At 34.8% G+C, this 23,851-nt stretch overlaps 1 protein-coding gene across 1 annotated transcript in view; it reads right to left on the minus strand.

Annotated features, from left to right (window-relative positions):
* Snx1 (sorting nexin 1) overlaps positions 1-23,851 on the minus strand; it is a 171,643-nt gene that overhangs the window by 132,830 nt on the left and 14,962 nt on the right. Inside the window, exons 2-3 of the mRNA XM_090393610.1 lie at positions 20,260-20,332; positions 7,653-7,870 (exon numbers count right to left, since the gene is read on the minus strand). Of these exons, the coding sequence (XP_090249736.1) occupies positions 7,653-7,870; positions 20,260-20,332 (291 nt within the window). The remainder of the gene's footprint in view (positions 1-7,652; positions 7,871-20,259; positions 20,333-23,851) is intronic.

The following is a 23,851-nucleotide window of genomic DNA, read 5'->3' on the forward strand; positions in this document are numbered from 1 at the left end:
TATGTAGTTTTGAGTGTCTTCGGTTTTGCACCCCACTTTGTTCCACAAAGCCTTTTGATGATATTAAGCTTTTTAAGAGCTTTATATATTAAATATTAGATAGATTTGTAATATGAGTTGCTATCAGTGTCTAGGGTTAGGCCTAAGTATTTTGGAGACTGTCTTGTCTATTTTGGTATTACATATATTGATTTGAGGGTTGTAATTGTGTCTGTTTTTTCTGGATTTTTTTCACTGGAGAAGATGCTCAGTTGTTTTTTCTGGGTTTATCTGTAATTTAAGTTCCTTTTTCCCATCTTTCTAAGCTTTTTATTGAATTACTAGGGGGGGGCTCCTGGTGCCTAACCCCAACCCAGTATGTATAAGAAATATTTTTACTACCAATCTGTTCAATCAACTAGTTTCGTGAAATAACTATGGTTAACTTCATCAGGAGATAATAGTAAATAAAAAAAAAGAGTTCAGCTACAAGCAGGTAACAAACATATTGTGAAATATTTATAAAAGACTAACAGTAGATGTATTACATATTAACTTGATGGTAGTGATGCTGTGTGTGTGCTACTAGCATCTGCATGCACCCCACGTTTTATGAGAGGAGTCAAAACTTGGTGTGAGATGCCATATTTCCCATTGCACTGTTGAAGGTATTTTAATATTTCAGACCATTATTCAGAAGCTTTGGAGTAAAAACTGCATTCTATGTAGATCATTTCAGTTCACTGCCACAATAGTTCATGTTTGGATTCTGTTGTATTTGCTGCATACAACAGTTCAAGAATAATAATATCAATGTGAAAAGCATCAATGAAACAAAGAAGCAAAAAACAGGTGAGATCTTTCTAAGCAACAAATACAAAATGGTATATTCAGGAAATAAATCAGGGAAAAGGAGTAGCTGTAGTATTCAAAACTAAATACAAGGATAATAATCTTAAATTGCTTTTAAGAAGAAAAATAAAAAAACATCGATTCAAGTCAGAGAGGCAATATAAAAAAATCAGAATTCCGTGGTAGATTCAGAAAGTTAAAGAGGCAATCAAGGAAGAGAGGAAAGCAAATTAAAAATTCCTGGGAAATAAGTCAGCTTGTCCTCTTAGAGAAAACAGAGGAAAATTTAAAAAAAAAAAAAGTAAGATAGTGAAACAGTGCAAAACTAGCTAAACAAAAACCATGGAAAGACCTTGGCAAGAACATAGAAAATAAATATCAGAAAGGTGGCAAAATATTCTAGAAGCTATTGAAAAAGTTTAGAAATGGAGGAAAGAGTACTGTAAAAAGAATCTGAGATGACAAAGTTGACATGAAAACTGGAGGATAAACATATCCCTGATGTATAGAGTAATTACTTTGAAGGATTGCTAAATGAAAGAAGCAGTGACAGCATGGTCGTAGAAAACACTCAACAGGCATGCAATCAAGAAGGCATATCAATACTTGAAGTAGAAAAAGGCATCAAAAACTTGAAATGTGAGATAGTTGAAGTAGATTAAACTTGATAAGAATGCTCAAATATGGAGGTATGCAAATTTTACGGTGGCTGCACTGCATAATTCAGAAAGCCTGGTCAGAGGGTTGAATTTCCAGATTGAAGTAGACCTCTCATAGTACCCATATATTAAAAAAAAAAAAAAAGGAATAAAGCTGAAAGTAGAGAAATTCCTCTGTAATTCTCACAAAGTGTTCCAAGTAAGATTTAAGCAAGCATACTTGAGAAATGGCTAAGAAGCATTATGGAAAGGAAATTTGATGGAGAACAAGCTGGATTCAGGGTCAACAGAATTAATGTCACATTTATGGTGTAAATGTGACATTATATCAGGCCATATTTAGTCTTTGGATTATGAGTCAGCAATTAGAACTGAAGGAGGTACAGGGAGGATGGTTTGATGTTAAATTAGGTATACAATGATAAGTGTGAGACAACAGTGTGTACATCATCCTTTGTTATTCATTATCTACATGGATAATGAATGAAGGAAAGTGGTATTAAACCTGATTTACAATTAGAGATATTAATCTCAGTTTTCTACTTCAAGTAGCTTTTTTATTTTATCAATTTCATGATATGTACACTCAAGTGGGGGGGGTCCAGGATACCATGACAGTACTAAGAATTAAGTTAAAATCATTACTATAGTCTCTTATGGTTTTCCTCATAATTAGTCCATTACTTGTCAGTCCTGATATACTGTAGCATCTAACATTTCATTCATCTAAGGCAATTCTGACTGAATCAATCCACCTAGAGATCTTGGTCTTCTTCTCAGTCTTTCTGCTGCAATCCCATCTCAGCATCAAACACCTATTCTGATAACCTTTCCTCTCATTCTGTTTAAGTAACCATACCACCTCGGATTAGTACTGCTCACAAATTCTTAAATGCAAACAATGTCAAACTACTCCTTCATAATGTCTTCATTTTTAATATGATTCCACCAAGGTTGCTTGCTATCTGTTCACCCCTTTAATTTTTTAAGAACTAATCATGATCTGATTTTGTTCAAAGTGTTTTATTTCTAACTCAACTCTCAGATCCATAACTTAAAACTGGTTTGAACATTGTCTTGTATATTGCTAGTTTGGTGCTTTGGCTAATTTCTCTCTTATTAAAGTGAAAATCTGAATTTGACAACCTCCATTTAGTCTGAATCCAGCTTGTTCTTCTCTTAATTCTCTTCCAAATTTCCAGCCTTTTTTTTCAAGTGTGCTTACATGACTCTTACCTGGAACACTTAATACAGGAATTCTTCTGTAATTCTCACATTCAGCTTTATTCCCTTTTTTTATAGATTGGGTACTATGAGAGCTCTACTTCAATCACCTGAAATTCAACGATCTGATCAGACCTTCTGAATTATGCAGTGCAGACACTGTAAAACTTTTATACCTCCATATTTGAAATTTTCTGGGAGAATATCGTTTACTCTAGCTGTCTTTCCACATTTCTGGTTTTTGATGACTATTTGTACTTTATCAATGGATATGTATTCCTGATAGCATTCTGTTGAGTGTTTTCTACCACTATACTGATACTGCTTGTGTCATTTAACAATCTTTCAAAGTAATTACTCTAGATATATTTTTATCTTCAGTTTTCATATCATCTTTATCATCCGATTCCTTTTACAGTACTCCGCTCTCCATTTCTAAGCTTTTTCAATAGCCTCCAAAATATTTTGCTACCTTCCTGATATTTACCTTCTATATCCTCAAAGTCTTCCCATGACTTTTGTTTAGCTCTTACATTTTCTCTGTATTCTTTTGTGGCATCTGCCAATTTATTTGGTAGAAACTTTCTTCGATATGCTTTCGTATGATGCTATACATTCTAAATAAATCTTGTACAAGTCTGCAAGATTACCTGACTAAACAGAATGACTGTTGTAATAAATGTGGTATGAAAATCGAGAATAAAAAAAAAACAAGGACAATGAAAACAGGCAAAAACATGGGAAAAAAAAAATATCCCAAATGGAGAACCTATAGAACAAGAAAACATTTCACCTATTTAGGCACAATTTTTAGTGAAAATGGCAAATTAAATATGAAAATAAAGAGTATTGAGAAAGCTAGTATGAGAGAAAGTCAGCTGAATAAATTTATATGGAATAAGAAGGGAATTAGTCAAAACACTAAATTAACTGTATATTAGCCAGTGTTCAAACCAATTTTAACTTATGGATCTGAGAGCTAAGTTATACATAAAACACTTAATCAAAGAGATCAAGTGTTTTATTCCTTGTTATCCAATTCCTTGTATTCCATTAACTGTGTTTCTAAAGCCTATCCATTCCATTTCCATCTAACATTATCTTCTTAAAAAATGGATGTTTGAATATGTTTACATTAAATTTTAAACTCCACTTCCTTGTCCAACTCTTAAGATTGTCCTGTAAAGAACTTACATCATCCAAACAAACTGATCAATGAACCGAACTATACATCACTGTCTGAGAAAGACATTTTACTTTTAATATTTGAACTGCAACCATTTATGAACATATTAAGCAACATGGGTTCTAACATCAATGCCTATAGTATCTTACTTCAAACAACATGTAAGGAGCAACCACCTAGCCCCCCCCACACACACACAGCAAACACTACTTCTTGTCATCTATCTAATCAACCAACTCATCTCACTAGGTCATCATCATCATCAATTTAACCCAAATTCTATTTCTTCATAGTCATTGCCTCTATTGTTTTCTAAGGTTTCATAACATTAGAAAGGAAAAGAAAACTTTATTTAAACTATTTACTCTAAACCAAGGTTTCTCAAACTTTTTCTACGACAGAACACTTCACAAATCCTGAAATTTTCACGGAACACCTTGGTTATTTTGTAATGTACTAATTAACAATTAATTGGTAATTTAGCTGATTTTTATTATTAATTAATAATTAATAATTAATTATTAATTAAACATCAATTAAACCATCATTAAATTAATTTGTGCTGATTTTCATTGACATTCTATTCTGATCACCCAAAATTTATATTATAAGTACTTACGAGTGAATGCAGACTTTTTCTCCTGTGTGCTGGTAGTTTTCCCTCCTTTTGTACATCCTGGAGATCTTTGTAGGCTTGAGGTGGATGACTCACTATCTGTTCCGTTACAAATACCTTCAATAAGAGATTTCTTAATACCAAAATTAAACAAAGTGCCTTGTCTCTTATTCATATTAGAATTTAAATCTGTATTTCTATTACTTTTAAAAAAATCATGGCACTCCGGTTTCAGAACAAGCACTTACACTTGCACTTACACACTGCAATACGAACTTGCGAAGAAAGTATTCAGTATTAATAGATTTGAGAACAGGATACAGACTACCTCGATCTTCAATTTCAGTGAAAAATTTTCTTTATACTTCCTTGCTGATTGGTCACTGACATTTGCAACACAGATGTAATTTCATTCAGTTTTGAGAACACGCTGCCATTGTTGTAATAGGCTTGCAGTTAATTTTTATGATCGGTCATAAACAGCGGTATTCTCTTTCCCGATTGTTGAAAGATTTCGATGTGTGAAAATTAACGATAATTCATGAATATTTCCATGTTTTTAGCCACTTGGTCACTGACATTTGCCACACAGATGTTATTTCGTTCAGTTTTGAGAACAGAGGATACGGTGTCCATTGTTATAATCTGCTTGCAGGCAATTTTTATGACCCGTCATAAACAGCAGTATTCCCTTTCCCAAATGTTGAAAGGTTTCGATGTGTGAAAATTAATGATACACAGATGTTATTTAGGCGTTCTGGGTCTGAGCTTTGATATATTCACGAATATTATTCTCTTCAGAATATTTCTACTATAAAATATTTATTCATGAAAATGCTTAGAAAACTAAAATGACAAATTCCAGAACTTCTCGCCGAACACCTATTCACCTTCCGCAGAACACTGTATTCCGCAGAACAGTTTGAGAAACTCTGCTCTAAACTAATCCTTCTTTATGCATAATTTAGCAAAGGGGAACTACTTCTATAATGAAATATGTAAACTATCACAATTTTGGTGATCGTTTACATATTTGAAATTCTTTTCATTTGAAAAGACCAAAATTTCAATATTTCCAAACAAAAAGGATATCAGTGCTACCACCTGAACTACAGATTATTAAAAAAATAAAAATTAAAATAAATTTATAACATAAAAAACTACTAAAAACTGAATGAAGGAACAATTTATTGCATGCAAAATAACATTCAAAGTCTAATGCATTTATCTAATCTAGATAAAACTCATCTGGTTCAGAAAGAGACCATGTCTCTCACTCAACACACATTACAAATTACAGAAAGCCATAATTTGTAAATACCATAGATGCCTAGCCTGGTTTTTTTTGAAAGGATGTTTAGGTCAGATTGAAATCCTGCTATAAACATGGATAAATGGTCTATAGGTGTGAGATCACTGCCCTGCTTACTGGAGGTTTGAAATGGCTGGAAAAAGTTCAAAGTTCTCTACAGTTGGATTTTTGAACTACATAAAAAATAAAATCCCATAATGTACTAACAGGACTAATGTACTATAGGCATACAACCTTTCATGGTGGGAATTATATAAAAAGATGTTATTTTTACGGCTATTTTGCCTGCTTTCATTCAGGAGTGCCCCTTCTAAACGAAAGCAGGTGAAATAGCCTAAAAATAGTAATTTTTAAAGAGGAGTAAAATGGGAATTTTCCCAGAAATAATACCGATAAAAAGATGGTTTTGTTTTGTTTTTTTTGGTATACAGTAAGGAAGAGTGGATGTAGCATGACAGAGGTGAGTTGATACCAAAGAATCTATATTCTCTATCTATTTTATTCTCATGTTGATGCCAATTTTAATTAAAAAGTGATGTTACATATTAATAACAAGAACACTTTTATATCAGGCACACAAATAAGATTGCAAAACCTACAAACATCAGTGTCATATGTGAACAATGTAGGAATCTACCTTTACCAAGAGAAAGAAAGTAAAGATCTGTTAATGCGTTTCTTTAACATCTGTTTTTTTTTATTTTTATTTATTTATTTATTTTTTTTTTTTTAATGAGACAGCATGAGCAGGATATTCCAAAGAATCAAGGAAGATGGAATAAAAAGAATTTGGTCCAGTAGTTTTGAAGCTGGATAGCATATGGATGTTGCTCAGCAATTTCTCATCTTACAGCAAAATTGAGAAATTATGAGAAATTCTAATCACTTTCTCATAGAAAGTGATTAGAATGAGTGAGTGAGTGTGAGAGAGAGAACCAGAAATGCCCTCTTCAAAATAGCACCAAGCATTAAGAAGTTTCTAATACACAATCCAAATGTAAGAATACTCTTAAGGATGGATAAATTCCTAATTTATGAGACTGAAGAGGTTATGGTTGCAACATGTTTGTGGCAGGAAAATGCTAGAAGTGTAATTTATCAAAAGAAAAATCTAATTTTGTTTGGAGGTATTAATATTATCAAAAAGGAAGGAGGTAATCCTAGAAAATAAAATAAATTGAAAAATCCTTCACATGATTCATGCTGTGTTCATTTTTGTCAATTACTACAATTTGAAGTTGAGAAAATTTGCTAACTCCTATAAAGTACTCACAAACCATCATTAGCAGATGAAAAACAAGGCAGCGTATTTCTAATTTCTACATTAAGTTCATAGTGGGCTGAACAAATACTTAATCCTTTGAGCAGTGAGTTAAAAATATATAATCAAATCTTCTATTAAGTATAAATATGTAAAAAAAAAATTTTTTTTTTAAAAAAAACTCAGAAGATTGCTAAGAGATTACAGTAACTTCTTGCAAAAACTCAAAAGCTAATACAAATTTATGGTTTTATTACATTAAAATCTGAACTTATATACACATTGGTACTGTTTTTGGGATAGAAGCATGATGATGAAGTATGCATAATGCTTTACTGCTCAAAGAGTCAAACACATATGCTAATCTACATTACGGTTATAAACTAAGTCCCATGACATGCTTATTTTTAGAGAAACAATTTTTTTTTTTTAATAACTAAGGTAAACTGTTACATAACATAGATATGCTAAATCTTAAGATTTTTCTTAAACAACAAGTAACAAAAATTATCTACTATTTCTTTTCATTTATTAATTTTCATAATCATTTCTCTACCACTTACTTCTGTACTTTTCATTTTTCGAGCTGCAGGTTTAGGTGGCTGGGATGGAATAATTTCTGCAGGACATGAAGCTTCTGGAGAAGACATGGACATAGAAGTAGGTATAGTTGAAATATCTTTATTAAATTCCTCTTCTGGTGTGCAAAACTCCAATTTTGACTGTGGAGTTGGTGGTGGGACGTCATCATCATCATCTAAATTTACCTCTTCTCCACCTCCTATTAAAAAAAAAGTGCTAATATAATTATATTATAAAAAAAGTATAATATAATTATTTAATATTAATGTTTTTCATTGTTTTTACCTAATTTTTTTTTTTATTATCCTTAACTGAAGTTATGATTGCAGACAAAACTGTGCTAATGAGAGAAATGTTTCACTTAAATGACAGATGCAACTGAGTGAGGAGGGGGAAATAAATTAACAGAAATTAAAATAAACCATTAATCAAAATATCATTAAGAGAAACACATTTCAAACTGAGAGTTCAAACATGCATCATTGATTCTTGTTTCTGCTTCAGTGTAAATTGCAACCTCCAAAGAGAACATTAGTAACATTCTGTGTAGTTTTTATACGTCTTAAATATAACTTTCACCTGTAAATAAGATTTGTTATTCTCCAACAATCTGCACTACTACTACATTTATGAAGGGCAGTTTGGCAGGGTTTAATCACCACCTTTCCAATCAATGGATGAAATATATCAACCATCTCAAGCTTCCTATCCATGTTATTTCAATTTCAAATGGTTTGCTTTGCAACCATGTTTTTGCTGACATCTAACCATGTCAGAGCTGGCAAGTTAAATCAGTGAAAGCAAGTTGTTTGCTCACATGAAGATACTAGATCAGAATTGATCTAGTATCTCTAATACAGAAAACCATGACTAATAGTATATTGTTTAGTTAACTTTCAAACAGAAAATCTTTTTGGTAGCTGTTGACTGAAAATAGAAACTCCAGATCTTATAAAGGTACGAGGAAGAGGATGGTCTGAAAAGTTCTCAGCCTAGCAATGAAAAGAATTTATAATTTCAAACTTATTTTTATTTTTCAACATAATCTTCCTTAAGACTAATACATATTATTCCAGCGATGCTCCAATGCCATTATCCCGTCCTTGTAGTGGTTCTCAGTAAGATCTGCAAAATACCCAATCTACAGCAGCAAATCACCTCTTGATTCAAAGAAAAACGCTGACCACGAGGAAGAGTTTTAGTTTAGAGTAGAGATAGAAGCAAGAGGGAGCCAAATCTGGGGAATAGGGTGGATGTTTTCCAACAATTCATAGTGCAGATCCCTTAATTCTCCTGCTGCCAAAACACTTTTGTGGGCAGGTGCATTGTCCTGATGAAAGATGATTTTTTCCTTCTGCAAACTGGGTCTTTGTTCACGAGTTTTTTCGTCTAGTCTGGTTAAAAGATTAGAATAATATTCCCTGGTTATTGTTTTACCCTTTTCAAGGTAATTAATAAACAAAATGCCTTCAGCATCCCAAAACACCGATGCCATGACCTTTCCTGCTGATGGAACAGACTTTGGTCTTCTTTGGCACTGAACAACCGGCTTCTGTCCACTGTTTTGACTGCTGTTTGGATTCTGGTGTGTAATCGATGCACAAAATCAGTTTTATTCTTGTTAAAATGCTCCAAGCACTGTTCAGAGATTTTCATGAGAGTGTATTTTTGATCTGCTGTGAGCAAGCACGGCACCCATCTTGCACAAAGCTTTCTCATATGCAATTCTTCATGCAAAATATATCCTACACATTCTTTTGAAATACCTATAGTCTCAGCAATTTCACACACTTTGACTCGCCAGTCATCCAATACCATATCATGCACTTGATCAATGATCTTTGGTGTTGTTACACTTTTGGATGTCCTTCACGTGGATCATCTTCAAGGCCGGTAACGCAAACTGGGTACTTTAAACTGGGCAGCCCATTTCTTAAGTCAAAAACAAAGGAGAAGAGTGCCCATAAACTTTTATGAACTTTAAATTTCTTTTGCTGTTAAACCTTCTTTTACAAAGAATTTTATAACCACACGATACTCAATTTTATCTATTTCAAGAGATACAAACAACACTTTTGCTTCAGACAGCTGTATAAAACAAACTACTTGGTAGAATGAGTTGCAATTTCACATGGATGCTTATGACAGATGTACCAACTTAGAAAAAAATAATAATAATAATCTTGCCAATAGTGTTGCCATCTATGGTTGAGGCCAAGAATTTTTCAGACCACCCTCATATATTCTAGAAGACTGCATTCAAATATTTTGTTGTGAATTCAGCTACTTAAAGGAAATAAGTATAAGAAGGCACTTAATGGCATTTCAAGAATGTCTGAGTTTTACAAAGCTAATATGAATCACTTCAAATAAAAATTCGAATGGATAAGAATATACAATCTAAAAGCAAATGCCATGAAATGTGCCTCAAAATTCATTGTGGTGATTCATGTCATAAAAAATTAACACTTATTATTCAAATTGAGATATGATTTAAATTAACAGAAATTATGTGGAACCCTTTAGAGAAAAAAACAAGTTGCAACCTAAAAAAAAAAAATACCATTATATTTGTTTCAAATGACTTGTCAACAAATAGATTTGCAAACAGAACATGCAGCAGTCCTTGGTAGTTTCAGTTAAAATACTTTCCAGCTTTCAAATTAGGCAGGATAATATCCGAGTACCTGAGATATTAACCTGCACTACTAGGGAAAAAAAAAAATTGAAGTAAGCGGGTTCTGTTAATGATGAGAAAACTAGATGACATTTCCAAAAGGAATTTCTTTCAAGTTCTTAGCACCTAATGAGTCACAGGTGAAAACAAAACTTCACTTTCCTGTTAGTGATATCTTATACAGAGAAATCATCAGTCCACTATAAATTAAAGATACCAAGAAATTATATTCTTGGTTTTATCCAATATCCAAATGTCAACAAACGAAGTTTGAGCATGAAAGTCACTTCACGACTGGGCCACCTGTATATAGAGGCTAATGATTTCACGATTGCCTTAGAATCCCATAATGCGTTGCACATATCCTTAAGAGCATATATATAAAGCTATGCATTATATGGCCCGTCCCATAATGCATAGTATTATACACGTCGTTAAGAATATGTGCATTGCACTATGGGATACTAAGCCACTTGATACGAAGTCATTAGCCTCTATATACAGGTAGCATAGTCAATAGAATAACCAAGTGAAAAAATTTTCAATATCAGTCCACTAACTTCGATGTTTAGGGTCTTTTTTTTTTTTTTTTTTGTCATGAAGATATTGTATGGACAGATGAGTTAACAAAATGATCTTGAGAATTTGAGCACTATATGATCAGTGGTTTATAAATATATCAATCCCAACATATAGAACCAATAAGATGTGATCGTGGACAAGAGTTATTATTACGGGAAACTCCAAGGAGTCCTTACACTCATCAAGGGAGGGGGCCCTAAACATCATGTCAAACTATTCAGCATTTGCACAGTATCTATCATACTTTGCTTTGAAGTCATTCACAGTCATGGCACCCACAACAGACTCTGGCAACTTATTCCACTCATTCACCACTCTCCAAAAAGTAAAAATCCTAGTTCTGACACCATTGCTAACTACTCTTGCTCAGTTTCCATGGATGGACCCTGGTTCTCCCACCACCACACCTGTTATGAAAAATTTCCTCTGAATTATTCTTGTAAAAAATCCCTCAGTAATTTGAATGTCTCAATCATATCACTCCCTTTCCACCTATTAATCAGTTTCTATAACTCACAAATCTTCACCCTGCTCTCGTAAGATTCATTCCATAGACCAGCTACCATCTTGGTCACTCGCCTCTGAATTCTATCTACCTTCTCCCTCACCAAGAAACCCTGGCACCAAGATCTGCACACAGTAGTCAATATGGGATCTTATCAAGGTTCGATAAAGAGGAACAATCACTTGCTTGTCTCTGCTCGTCAAAGTATTCTTCAGTAACCAATTGATCTGATGAGCTGCTTCATCCCCTTTTGCTTTGTGCCCCATAAACTTTAACTACCTATCCACTTACACTCCCAAGTCTCTGGCTTCATCAATTTCCTGCACCAATGTGGTATACTGCTGATAATCTTTTCACCCAAAATGCATAACCTTAGACTTTGCCACATTAAATTGACATCTGTTCTCCTTAGCAGTCTGCCAATCTATCCAAATCATCCTACAAAATTTTGACATGTGTATTCACTATTGCTCTACCCAACTTACATCATCAGCAAATAACTGAACAGTTCCTCTCAGATCCTTTCCTATATCATTAATGAACAAATTAAATAGCAGTGGTCCAAGAACAGAACCCTGCAGACACACCACTAGTCACAGGCTTTCTTCTGGACTATTCCTGAATAAACTACTCTATGATATCTCACCAACCCTATATTCATCCCCATGTGCTGCATTTTACTGATTAGAATTCCATGTGGTATCCTGTCAAAGGCCTTTGCAAAGTCCAGCAGTATCACTGTAAACCCATTACCCTTATCTAATTCAGCCAATCATCGTATTATAAAACATGAACAAGTTACTGAGACATGATCTATCCTTCACAAAAACCATGCCCCCCCCCCACATACAGTATCCCATTTCATCCATCCATTCCAGTATTTTGCCCTTGACCAACTTCTCCAATACTTTGACAATAACTCCTGATATGATGATTGGTCAGTAATTTGCAACAGCAGTCTTGGGGCCTCCTTCATGCTATATAACTATTTTCTCCTCTTTCCATCCCCTTCGGACTAACCCAGAGCTGGGACTTAGATTAAACAATATGGTTAAGGACACTGACAATACTTTTGCCACTTCACATAAGACTTGAGCTGGTATATCATCCAATCCAACAGATGTATTCACATTAAGGTTCTGTAATATGCTACAGAACATATTACAGAACCTTAATGTGAATACATTAAGGTTCTGTAATATGCTATTCACCTCCATTTCATTCACTTCAATTCCTGTACAAGCCATTGTTTTCCTCATTCCTGCAATATCACTGCCTGAATGATATACTCTTGTGAAGTGTTCACTTAGTAATTCTACTATTTCAACTGATTCAGTTACCTTCCTACCATTGGTATTAATTAAAATCATTCTGCTGCATACATTTTTTCTTTTACTTACAGCATATCGAAACAACTGTTTGGGATTCTCTTTAGCTTACTTTGCTAACTTCCTTCCATAATCTGCTTTTGCCTTTCTTACCATACTAGTTACCCTACTGGCCTGTGCCTTGCACTATTCATGTGGCTGCAAGTCATCTTTCTCCATAAATTCCATCCACAATTTTTTGTTTTGCAGTTCCAGCTTGGTGTTATTCATCCATTTAACTCCCACTTGATTTACTCTCCTGACTAGGTATGCAATCAGCCATTACCTCCCTCAAACACTCCTTTACCATTTCCCATGCACAATCAACAGCCAGCCCTTGCAGTTTTACATGCCACAGCACTGATCCAAGCAATCTCTTAATTCCACATATACTGTCTTAACTGAATCCACACATTTAGCCACTTCCCAGGTCAAGACCATATGATCACTCTCACCAATTGATGGCAATGTGGTCATATCAAGGGAAGCCACATACTACCATACCAGCTATCATACTTATTCTTGAACTCATTCACACTGTTTGCACTCAACATCCAATGGCAATCCATTCCAATCACGCACCACCCTATGAGAGAAAAATCTAGCCCTCACCCCTTCTTAGAGGCATTCATTCTCAGCTTCCAAGGATCCCCTCTTGTCCTTTCTCCACCCTCCATAAATTGAAAAATTCCATCAGTTGAAATCCTGTATGGCCCTTTCAGAAGTTTGTAAGTCTCAATCATATCACCCATCTTTCTCTTGTTCGCTAGTGTCTGCAGTCTACAAATTCTCAATCTGTCTTCATAATTAGTATTCCATAATCCTGATATAATTTTTAACACTCTCCTTTCCACTCTCTCCAATATATCAGAATCACAACGGAAACCAGGAGACCAGACCTGCGCACAATAGTCCAAGTGAAGTCTTATCAAGGCCTTGCAAAGAGGCAAAATAACATCCTTTTCTTTACATGTGAACATTCGTTTCAACATTGCAATTATCTTTTAAGTTGTTTGCAATCTTTGCTATATTGCCCTAAACTTCAACTTCTTATCTACTAACACTCCAAGATCTCTAGCCTCAGTTTCTTCTAGCATAATCCCACCAAAGTGAATGACTTTACATTTACTGACATCCATTTTCCAATGCCCACAATTCCAGCCTATTCAAATCATTCTGTAAGTGCTGCATATCAGCAGCATTCCTGATTATCCTACCTATCTTCGCACCATCAACAAATAGCTATGTGACGCTCATCAAATCTTTCCCAATATCATTAATGTAAAGATTGATCCTTGTGGTACCCCACTGATTAACTTAAATCTTACAGATTCATATCCTCCATATACCACTTTTTGATACCTGTCAGTAGCCCTCCTCTTATCCATTCTAATATTCTATAATTCAAACCCATCTTCCCCAATTTATGCAACAGTCTACCATGCTGTATTCTGTCAAAAGCCTTAGCAAAATCCAAAAGTATCATGGTGAAGAGCGTGAGCAAGTTGATAAAACATGACCTTTCCTTAGTAAACCAATGTTGCTCATTGCAAAGTGGAGTTTCACTGTCAACCCATTTCTGAATGTGAGCCCTAACCAATTTTTCCGAAATCTTCACCACAACTCCTGAGATACTAATTGGTTGATAGTTGGATACATCAGTCTTTGCACCACCCTTGTGCAATGAAATTACTATACATTCATTCCATTCCTGCATAATCTTCCCTGTTCTGAGACTCATATTAAACAGTCTGGTCAAAAGGATAGCCAATTCAGCTGAACACTCTTTCATATGATTTTTCTTGGTTATCCATATAAGAATGGAAAAGACTGATACCAAAAAAGGTAAGTATTATCTGAATGATATTAGCATGGTACCATAAGGGTGGATGGGTGTGTGTGTGTGAAAGAGAGAGAGAGAGAGATGAAAAAATGGAGAGGCAGAAGTTATATCCAATAACTTTGATCATGAAACAGAGATTTGAATGCCATTTAAATAGGGAGCAAGCTTTCTACATTTTCTTTTTTTGTTTTTATTTAATCCACACAAGAAGGGACACAAGACCTAAACATATTAGTGCCAAGTGTTGGCAAGAAGAAAGGCCTCTGTTCACATTTTGTTTGAACAACTGAAGGTTATATTCTTTGAAAAAGGCAGAGTAGAAGAGACTGTTCCAAAGAAGAAATAGATGGAATGAAAGAGGAGGCAGTGAAGTTAGTTCAGTGAGTTTCAATATGGACTGTAAAGGGTATTTGTCAGCAGTGGCTTTTATTCTTAATGATTTTGGAGGAAAGTGACAGAATGACAGTGGCCAATTCAGCAGAGCACTGTCTATGAAAGTATCTGTAGAAGAGGCATAACACAGAAACTGAAGGTCTGTGAGAGCAGAATTGAAGTGGATATGTGAGATATATATATATATATATATATATATATTAGCCAGAATGATCTCTTCTGGATAAAATCGAGCAATCAGACAGGATTTTGGTCTCAAATATAGGAGCAATATTCCATTGCATTAGCCACACTGATGGAACTGTACTCCAGGAAACTGATGAAGTTTCCTGGAGTACAGTTCCATCAGTGTGGTAACTCCAGGAAACTGATGAGAGATCTGGGAGTGTTAGTTGATAGGGAATTAAAGTTTAGAGGGTGCATAGCAAAAGTGGCTAACACAGCTCATCAAATTACTTGGTTACTGAAGAATACTTTGATGAGCAGAGACAAGCAGGTGATTATTTCTCTTTATCAAGCCTTGATGAGACTCCATCTTAACTACTGCATGCAGATCTGAGGACCAGAGTTTCTTGGCAATGAGGAAGGGAGAGGATCCAGAGGTGAGTGACTAATATGGTAGCAGGCCTATGGAATGAACCTTACAAGAACAGGTTGAAGATTTAGAAATACAATTTTATTAATACAGACCAGATTTTACAATAAAAACATTTATTCTCTCTGCAATCTCTCCGAGACCATCTACATGGTGGAGATATGTGGATGATATATTCATCATATGGCAAGACAGCTTAGACAACCTAAAATCGTTTGTGGATAAAATCAACTCAATACATAGCAAGATAAAATTCACTCTGGAAGTAGAAAACAACAACCAACTGCATTTTTTAGATATCTTGATAAAAAAACAACCTAACAGTGTCAAATTATCCATTTACAGAAAGCCCACAGATACTGGAAGATATCTTCACTATTCTTCAAACCATCACAAGTCACACAAACTGAGTATTATCCACATGTTGAAACATAGAGCCAAAAAGTTTATATCAGAAGAGGAGGATACACAGAATGAACTCTCACTAACAACCAACACATTATCACAAAATGGATATCCTCAAAACATCATCAAAAAATATCTATACAATGACAACCCCAGACAAGAAGAATCCCACCGTCAGCACATTTCTACTGTAGTGATACCTTTCATCGAGTCAATTTCTTATCAAATAGCAAGAATACTAAGAGCCCACAACATCAGAGTGGTCTTCAAACCAACCACCAACATCAGACAAGTTTTAGGATCTCCAAAAGATAAAGTTCCATTGTACAAATATCCAGGAGTATATTACATTCCCTGCTCCTGTGGTCTTGCCTACATCGACAAACTTCACGAAGTTTAGAAATTAGACAAAAAGAACATGTTGGTGATGTAAACCACAACAGAACCATCTCTTCCGGCTTAGCACATAATTTCTGCACGTCTAACCACACGATAGATTGACAAAACAGCTCCATGCCATATCTCGATGACGACTACAGGCATCGTGTATTTAAGGAAGCCACAATAGTACTAATAACCGGCAGAAACCTCAACAGAAATCAGGGTGTAATTCTAAACAGTTCGTGGAAAAACTTGATCCTCTCTCTCAATCAATCTGAACTACAGCTAGCCAGTAATCACATTACAAGTCTACAACAAACACGCATGCGTGATAATGAATAAGAACAATAAGTCATCTCTGTCACGCGAAAAGTGTAACCATAGATACTAGTTTGGTTTACAACGTTTATTATGTTCCTTTTAATTTGCATTTACTAACTTTCATATCTCCGTAATGCCTTGAAAAAGCCAGACAGTCTGCTGGCGAAACTGGTAGGTTTGAATAAATGTTTTTATTGTAAAATACTGGTCTGTATTAATAAAATTGTATTTCTATTATAAAACGACCAAAAATGTATAATTTAAATAGGTTGAAGATTTGTGGTGGTTGACAGGCAGAAAAGAGCAATATGATTGAGACATACAAATTACTGAAAGGTTTTTACAAGATTAATTCACAGGAAATTTTTCAGAACAGGTCTGGTGGTGGTGGTGGGAGAACTAAGGCCATCCATGAAAACTGAGTAGAGTGTAGTCAGCAATAGTGTTAGAACTAGGTTTTTTACTTTTTGGAGAGTAGTGAATGAGTGAAATAGGTTGACACAGTCTGTTGTGGCTGCCATGACTGTGAATGAGTTCAAAGAAAAGCATAATAGCTACTGCACAAATGTCGGATAGTGCTTGAACATTATGTTTAGTGCCTCCATTGATGAATCTGAAGACTCCATAAAGTAGCCCATAACATTTGGGATTTGTACAAAGTTAGCAACTGTTGAAAGTGTGAAGTAGTATCTAGGACAAAAATGTATACCAAGTTTTTTGGCTTGTGCAGAAGCTATAGTTGAAATGTTGTGCCAGGAAAGGTCAGAGGTGTAGGTCAGTCTGAGAAGGGAAATCTGATTGTGTTTGGATATCTCAATATTACTGAAGGTAAAGGAGATGGATGCAAGCTCTTTCTTGTAAGAGATCAGACATGACTGAGTTTTGGCAGCCCAGAAGTGTACAAGGTTGTCATCCCATTGAGATATAGCTAGGAGATCAGAGTTCAGGCCCCTGGTCATGGTAAATCTTGAGGATCCTAATACTTGAGCAGTATAAAGTCAAATGAAAAGCAGGAATTGAGTGCAGTATCATTGGCATTCATAGCAAAGCTATGAATAGGATTGGATGTCTGTGAAAAGCAGGTCATTCATATACTAGAGGAGGAGAGTGAGTGAAAGAACAGAACTCTGGTCACACCTGCATAAGTGGGAAAATCTGAGGAGAGAAAAAACATCCACCATGAGGCATTTGTCCGTTTCAAAAGGTATTCAAGATTTTTTGATGATTTTGTGTGTCGGCTATAGCACACGCTAAATGTAAAGTTGGGGACATGAATTAAGCCATTCGAGATATGCTGAGCTTTGAACTGTTTTGGCACACTTGATGTAAAACCAAGGTTTGGACAGTAGTCAGGTGTCAGGAGTGGGAACAAAGATCCTCACATATCAGAAGAATTCAGTTATTCATTTGAAGATGTTTGGATCAGGAGAGCAAAAAGCGTAACCAAATAATGGAAAAGGTGTATAAATCATTAAGGTCATCCCATTCTAATGCCAGAGGGCACACAGCTTACTTATGGCAAAGTCAATCCACAGAAAAAGGAAACCTGGGGGGCAGGGATGAGGGGGATAAATAACTCATATCTTTGTTCAAGGACATTTAGGAGAGCTGTGAAGGTTGAGGATGTTGAGAGAATGAGAATTATCTGATATTCTGTTTAGTAGAAGAACCAATTTGTCAGATCACCAATATCAGCAAATAAGCATTATACAATTAAGTGTTATAATAAGGTCTGAATTTACAGACCATAACATTTAATTATATAATGCTTGTTTACATACTACTCTTTAGCATACCTAATCTGAGCATAAAATTTTGGATTTTCTAACACATATTGTAACAGTTCAACAGTTTTTATTTTAGTTCTCCCCCCCCTCCCCAAAATTTGACTAAAGAAACTTTTCAGTTTGCTGGTTCTTGAAGCTGTTACCCCCATACATACAAATACTGTATATACAGCTTAACATAGTATAATGCATAATGCATGTATCTATGTTCTCATGTTACCTAAGTGCATGTTGTTACAAGGTCATTATTCCTTGAGTTGCAAAGCAACTGCATCTAGCCTACAGTTATTTGAACTTTCTAAAATCAAGAACACCAAATGCATAAGTTAAAATGTATTTTGATGTTTTTATTTAGAGATGTCACAAAAATGAGAGGACTTCTCTTAGAAAGCGAGTCACTGTGTATAAGCAAATGGAAGATATTCATACTGCCAATATGTACCTGTTTGATGCATGCTATCTCTCAGCCCTGTGATCCTCTATCACAGGGCTGATCCTAATAATCTCATTTTACTTTGAAAAAATATGCTATTCAATTAAGCATTGCAGTCTAATTTATCTTAGAGCATTAACTGTAAGTCAAAATAGAGAAACCAATTTGAATTACAAATGTTGAAGTGCCTAAGGAAGATGATCTTAGCAATTAGAGAATTAGCTCAGAATATTAACTTTCAAAGAATGCACTTAAAGGTCAGAATGGTTTTGGATATTTCAACAGCAAAGTTAGCAAATGAAGGCAACAAGTGTGGCGACAAAATTTTGAGCGGGAGAAAATCATTAAGAGGGAGTGAAGATACAGCCAATTTTAAAGGCATTATAAAATAGTCTTGATAAGTGCAGTAAAAAGTGGTTGATAATATCAAAATTCTCCGAGAAATAACAAATGGTATTTTAATACATAACTGGTAATATGATTTTCATTGGATTTAATCAAAGTGAAAGCCATGAGTGTTAGGGGTGGGGTTGCTTTTTTTTTTTTTTTTTTTTTTTTTTTTTTTTAATGAGGCAGGTGTATTTTCAGTATATGTATTTTTCAAAAAAGGAAATACTTCATAAATGGATGCACAGTACTTAAAATATTTTCTGTGCATATTTGCTGTCTGGTCAGCTAAATAATTCTGAATCCCACTGCAAAAATTTTCATGTCTTGCATTATCACCTACTGTGAGACCACCTCACTTATTGTATGCATGAAGTGGTTCATGAGGAGCGCTATAGCAGGTTGCCCACATTATCTAATCCTTAGTATACCCATGGTACAAATGCACTATACATTTATAACTTTATGTGGGTTTAAGCCCTCCAATCATATTAGAGTGATGATCTCTGATACTAACTTTCATCATACATATTCAGAGAAGTTCTATTTTATAAATAATAAATCTATTTATAAATATATCTATTTTATTTTATAAATAGATATATTTATAAAAATCTAACCAACAAAAAAATATTACGAGACTTTTGCTACACTTGCAAGAAATACTTCAAAAATAGTTCACTTAATTACTGAATTCAAAAAAAGTAAAATGTCTGCTTTATCAAAATAAGTGCTTCCAATAAATATGAAAATATATGATATCCTGAAACAAATTTTTTACTACACAAAGACAGTTTCTTTTAAACCTGATACTACTTAAATGGAGGAATTACATTAAATACAAAATGAAACTTTTTAAAATCATCTCATTGTTTTGTTTTTCTTCTGAATTACTGAAAAACTATTTCCTACCTGCCATAATTTCTTGGAATGAATCCCTGGGAATATGACTTGTAATTGCCTCTTGCTTTAGTACTGAATGAGACTGTAATAAAGCAAAAAAAGAAATTACAACTTATGACATGTTAATTTCTTCTACATAACTATTTATTATTGAATATTTCATATGGAATGACAGGAATCTTCAGCTGTTTTCTGGTGATGCAAAGTTGAGAGGTTATAAGTAATGCTGACTGATTTAACTACCTGCAGTCCAAAAAATTGATGTCAGTTTGGCCATACCAAACTGACATCAATTATCCTTTGCTCACATTGTTAATCTACACATAAGCTCCAGTAGATCTCTACACTGCCTTCCCTGCCCCTCCCCCCAATACAGACTCTTAGAACACCTCACTGGGCACTTGCATTATAGCATCCAATATACTATTCTCTAAAGTCTGTCAAACCATCCACCCTCTTATCCATGCCATCAGCTTCAAAATCCATTCCTATTTGCTCCAATTTATGACAAGTTTCTGTGAAGTATCCTGTCTAATGCCTTTGCAAAACTCAAGATAGTGAATTTCTATATCCAACAATTCTCACTTATAAAAAATGAGTAAATTACCAATGCAGGACCTACCCTCTATAAAGTTGTGCTGCCCAGACAGACCACACAAGTATTCTTATCCACTAATTCCTAAATGCTACTTTGAAATTTTTGAACACCTAAATTATCGCTAATCAAAGGAATGATTTAGATGCATTGTATTATAATCGATTACAACTTAATTTCTATAATGGCAAATTCTTTAAATTTCAAATCTAAAAATGGAGGGAGGAGGTTCTTACTGAGAAGCAAAAAAGATACATTTTCTTAACAGCCACAAACAAAACATGACAAGACTGTGTTCAATACATTTCTGAAGAGCAGGTGTAGAAATGAGTTTCTGAACAAAAGGTTCATTGCAATATCCTGAATATGAATCCCAAGGACATCAAAACACTCACTTTTCAAACAAAGAATGATTTCATACAGCTGATTATTATTATTATTATTAGGGGCCAAGGAGTCCTTACTCATTGAGGGAGGGTCTAAACATCATGTCATGAACTATCCAACATTTGCACAGTATCTATCATACTTTTCTTGGAACTCATTCAGTCATGGCACCCACAACAGACTCTGGTAACCTATTCCACTCATTCACCACTCTCCAAGCAAAAAACCTTTGCTAACTATACTCTCACTAAGTTTCCATAGATAGCCCCTAGTTTTTCCACCAACACACCTGTTGTGAAAAATTTCCTTTGAATTAATCTTATAAAAAAGAAAAAAAAAAACACTCTCAGTAATTTGTATGTCCAATTGTATCACCCCTTTTCCACCTATCAACAGGCATGTGAAAGAAGTAACAAGGTCAAAAAGTGTGGATTTGCTCATAGCATCAGAAGGGATCTCGGTCAAGAATATGGCTATTTTACCACCAATTGGTGACAGTGATCATGCTGTGCTTTCTTGGGAAGTATCTAATTGTATTGATGCTCTGATTAAAACAGATTACATGCTGAACTACAAAGCTGGAAATTATGATCAACTTAGGAGAATACTATCTTTGATCCCATGGTATCAGTTAATGAATGGAAAAAAAGTCAGCAATGCACAAGAATCTTTGAAAAAGTGCTTAAATGCAGTATCTGAATGCATCCCTAGTGTTCAAAGAATAAATAGGTTAATAATAGTGAAATGGATGTGTAACCTTAATAAACAAGAAATCCACAAGAAGAAGATGTGGAAAGAATATTGTGAGAATAAGAGTGAGAAGAGTTATGAAAGGTATAAAGCTCAGGTCAGAAAAGTAACGAGTATTGTGAGGAAAGCTAAATCAGAGTATGAAAAGAAATTGGCCATGCAAGCTAAAGGCAATCCAAAAGAATTTTATCGTTATGCTGCAAGCAAAAGAAAGAATGAACGTGGAAGAATAACTTTATGGATGCAGATGGTACCACTCGAGTGTCGGAAACTAATGAGATTGTTCAGTTAATGAGTGCTCACTTTGCTAAGATATATCAACTAGATGTATGTAACATGGTGCACAGTGCTACTGCTACATTGGATGAAGAGTTAGAGGTTCATGAAAATGAGGTTAAAGAGCTGCTGCATAATCTGGATAAGAATTTGCATATAGGGACAGATGGAACATCAGCCAGTTTGCTAAAGGAATGTTCAGCCAAATTGGCTATGCCTTTCACGTGTTTGTATAACTTGCTTCTCAGCTCAGGAATGATACCACAGGAATTGAAGGAAGGTATGATAGTTCCAATGTACAAGGGTGGTGCAAAAACCGATACGTCTAACTACCGACCTATCAGTATCTCTGGTGTGGTAGTGAAGATTTTAGAGAAGTTGGTAAGAACTCGCATACAGAAATAGATAGACAAACATGCTATACTCTACAAGGAACAGCATGGGTTTACTAAAGGAAGGTCATGTTTTAGCAATTTGCTCTCATATTTTATAACATGTTACAGACAGTTGGATAAAGGGAATGAATACAATGGATTTTTCTAAGGCATTTGATAGGATAATAAAGACAGACTACCACAAGAAAGGTTGTTGCATAAAGTGGAAAATATGGGATTGGAATATAAACTCTTGACTTGGATCAGAGGAAGGTTGAAAGACATATCAAAAAGTGGTATATAGAGGGTGTGAATCTGCCAACTTAAGGTGACCAGTGGTATACATCATGGTTTAGTCCTTGGGCCATTATTGTTTAATCTATACATTAACAACATTAATGACAGGAACAAAATGATTTGAATAGATGGGAAAATTGGGCAAACGAAAATGGCTGTAAGTTTAATACTAGTAAGGGTAAAGTTATGCACTTTGGCATGATTAGAGTTTCAGTAGCATATTACGTTAGCAGGGTTATACTACAAGAAACTGAAGAGGAAAGGGATCTTGGCATGTTGGTGGATAGGAATTTAAAGTTCAAAGGTCACATAGCAAAAGTTGCAAATACAACTCAGAGGATAATTGCAATGTTGAAGCGAATCGTGACATGTAAGGATAAAGAAGTCATTTTGCCTGTTTATAAGGCTTTGATAAGACCACACATGAATTATTCTGCACAGATTTGGTCTCCCGGGTTCCAAGGGGATAAAGAAGCTGTGGAAAGGGTGCAAAGAAGAGTTACAAAGATTATATTCGGATTATGGGATTTGGATTATGAGGACAGATTGTGAGTATGTGGATTGCTGAATCTGGTTAACAGGAGAAAGAGGGGTGATGGTGATATGACAGAGGTATATAAACTTTTGAATGGGTCTTACAGAATATCAACTGATGAAATATTTCGTTATATGGAAGTTAAGTTTTTTCACAGTCAAGAAAGGACTAAGAGCTAGGTTTTGCTCCCAGAGAGCAGTGAGTGAGTGGAATAATTTGCCCTTAAGGGTAGCGAGTGCATCTAATGTGAATGAATTTAAGGGAAGATGATGGCTGGTTTGGGTGATTTATAACCTCCCTCAAGTCTTTGACTCCCTGGAGGTCTCAGATAACAATATTTTCTGAGGATGTGTGCTACAAGTCTGCTTTTTTCTTCCCTTTTGTTTT

Source organism: Typopeltis vanoorti, chromosome 6 (genome assembly GCF_054136105.1).
Source record: "Typopeltis vanoorti isolate ZY-2024b chromosome 6, IOZ_Tvanoo_1.0, whole genome shotgun sequence".
Lineage (NCBI taxonomy): Eukaryota > Metazoa > Arthropoda > Arachnida > Uropygi > Thelyphonidae > Typopeltis > Typopeltis vanoorti.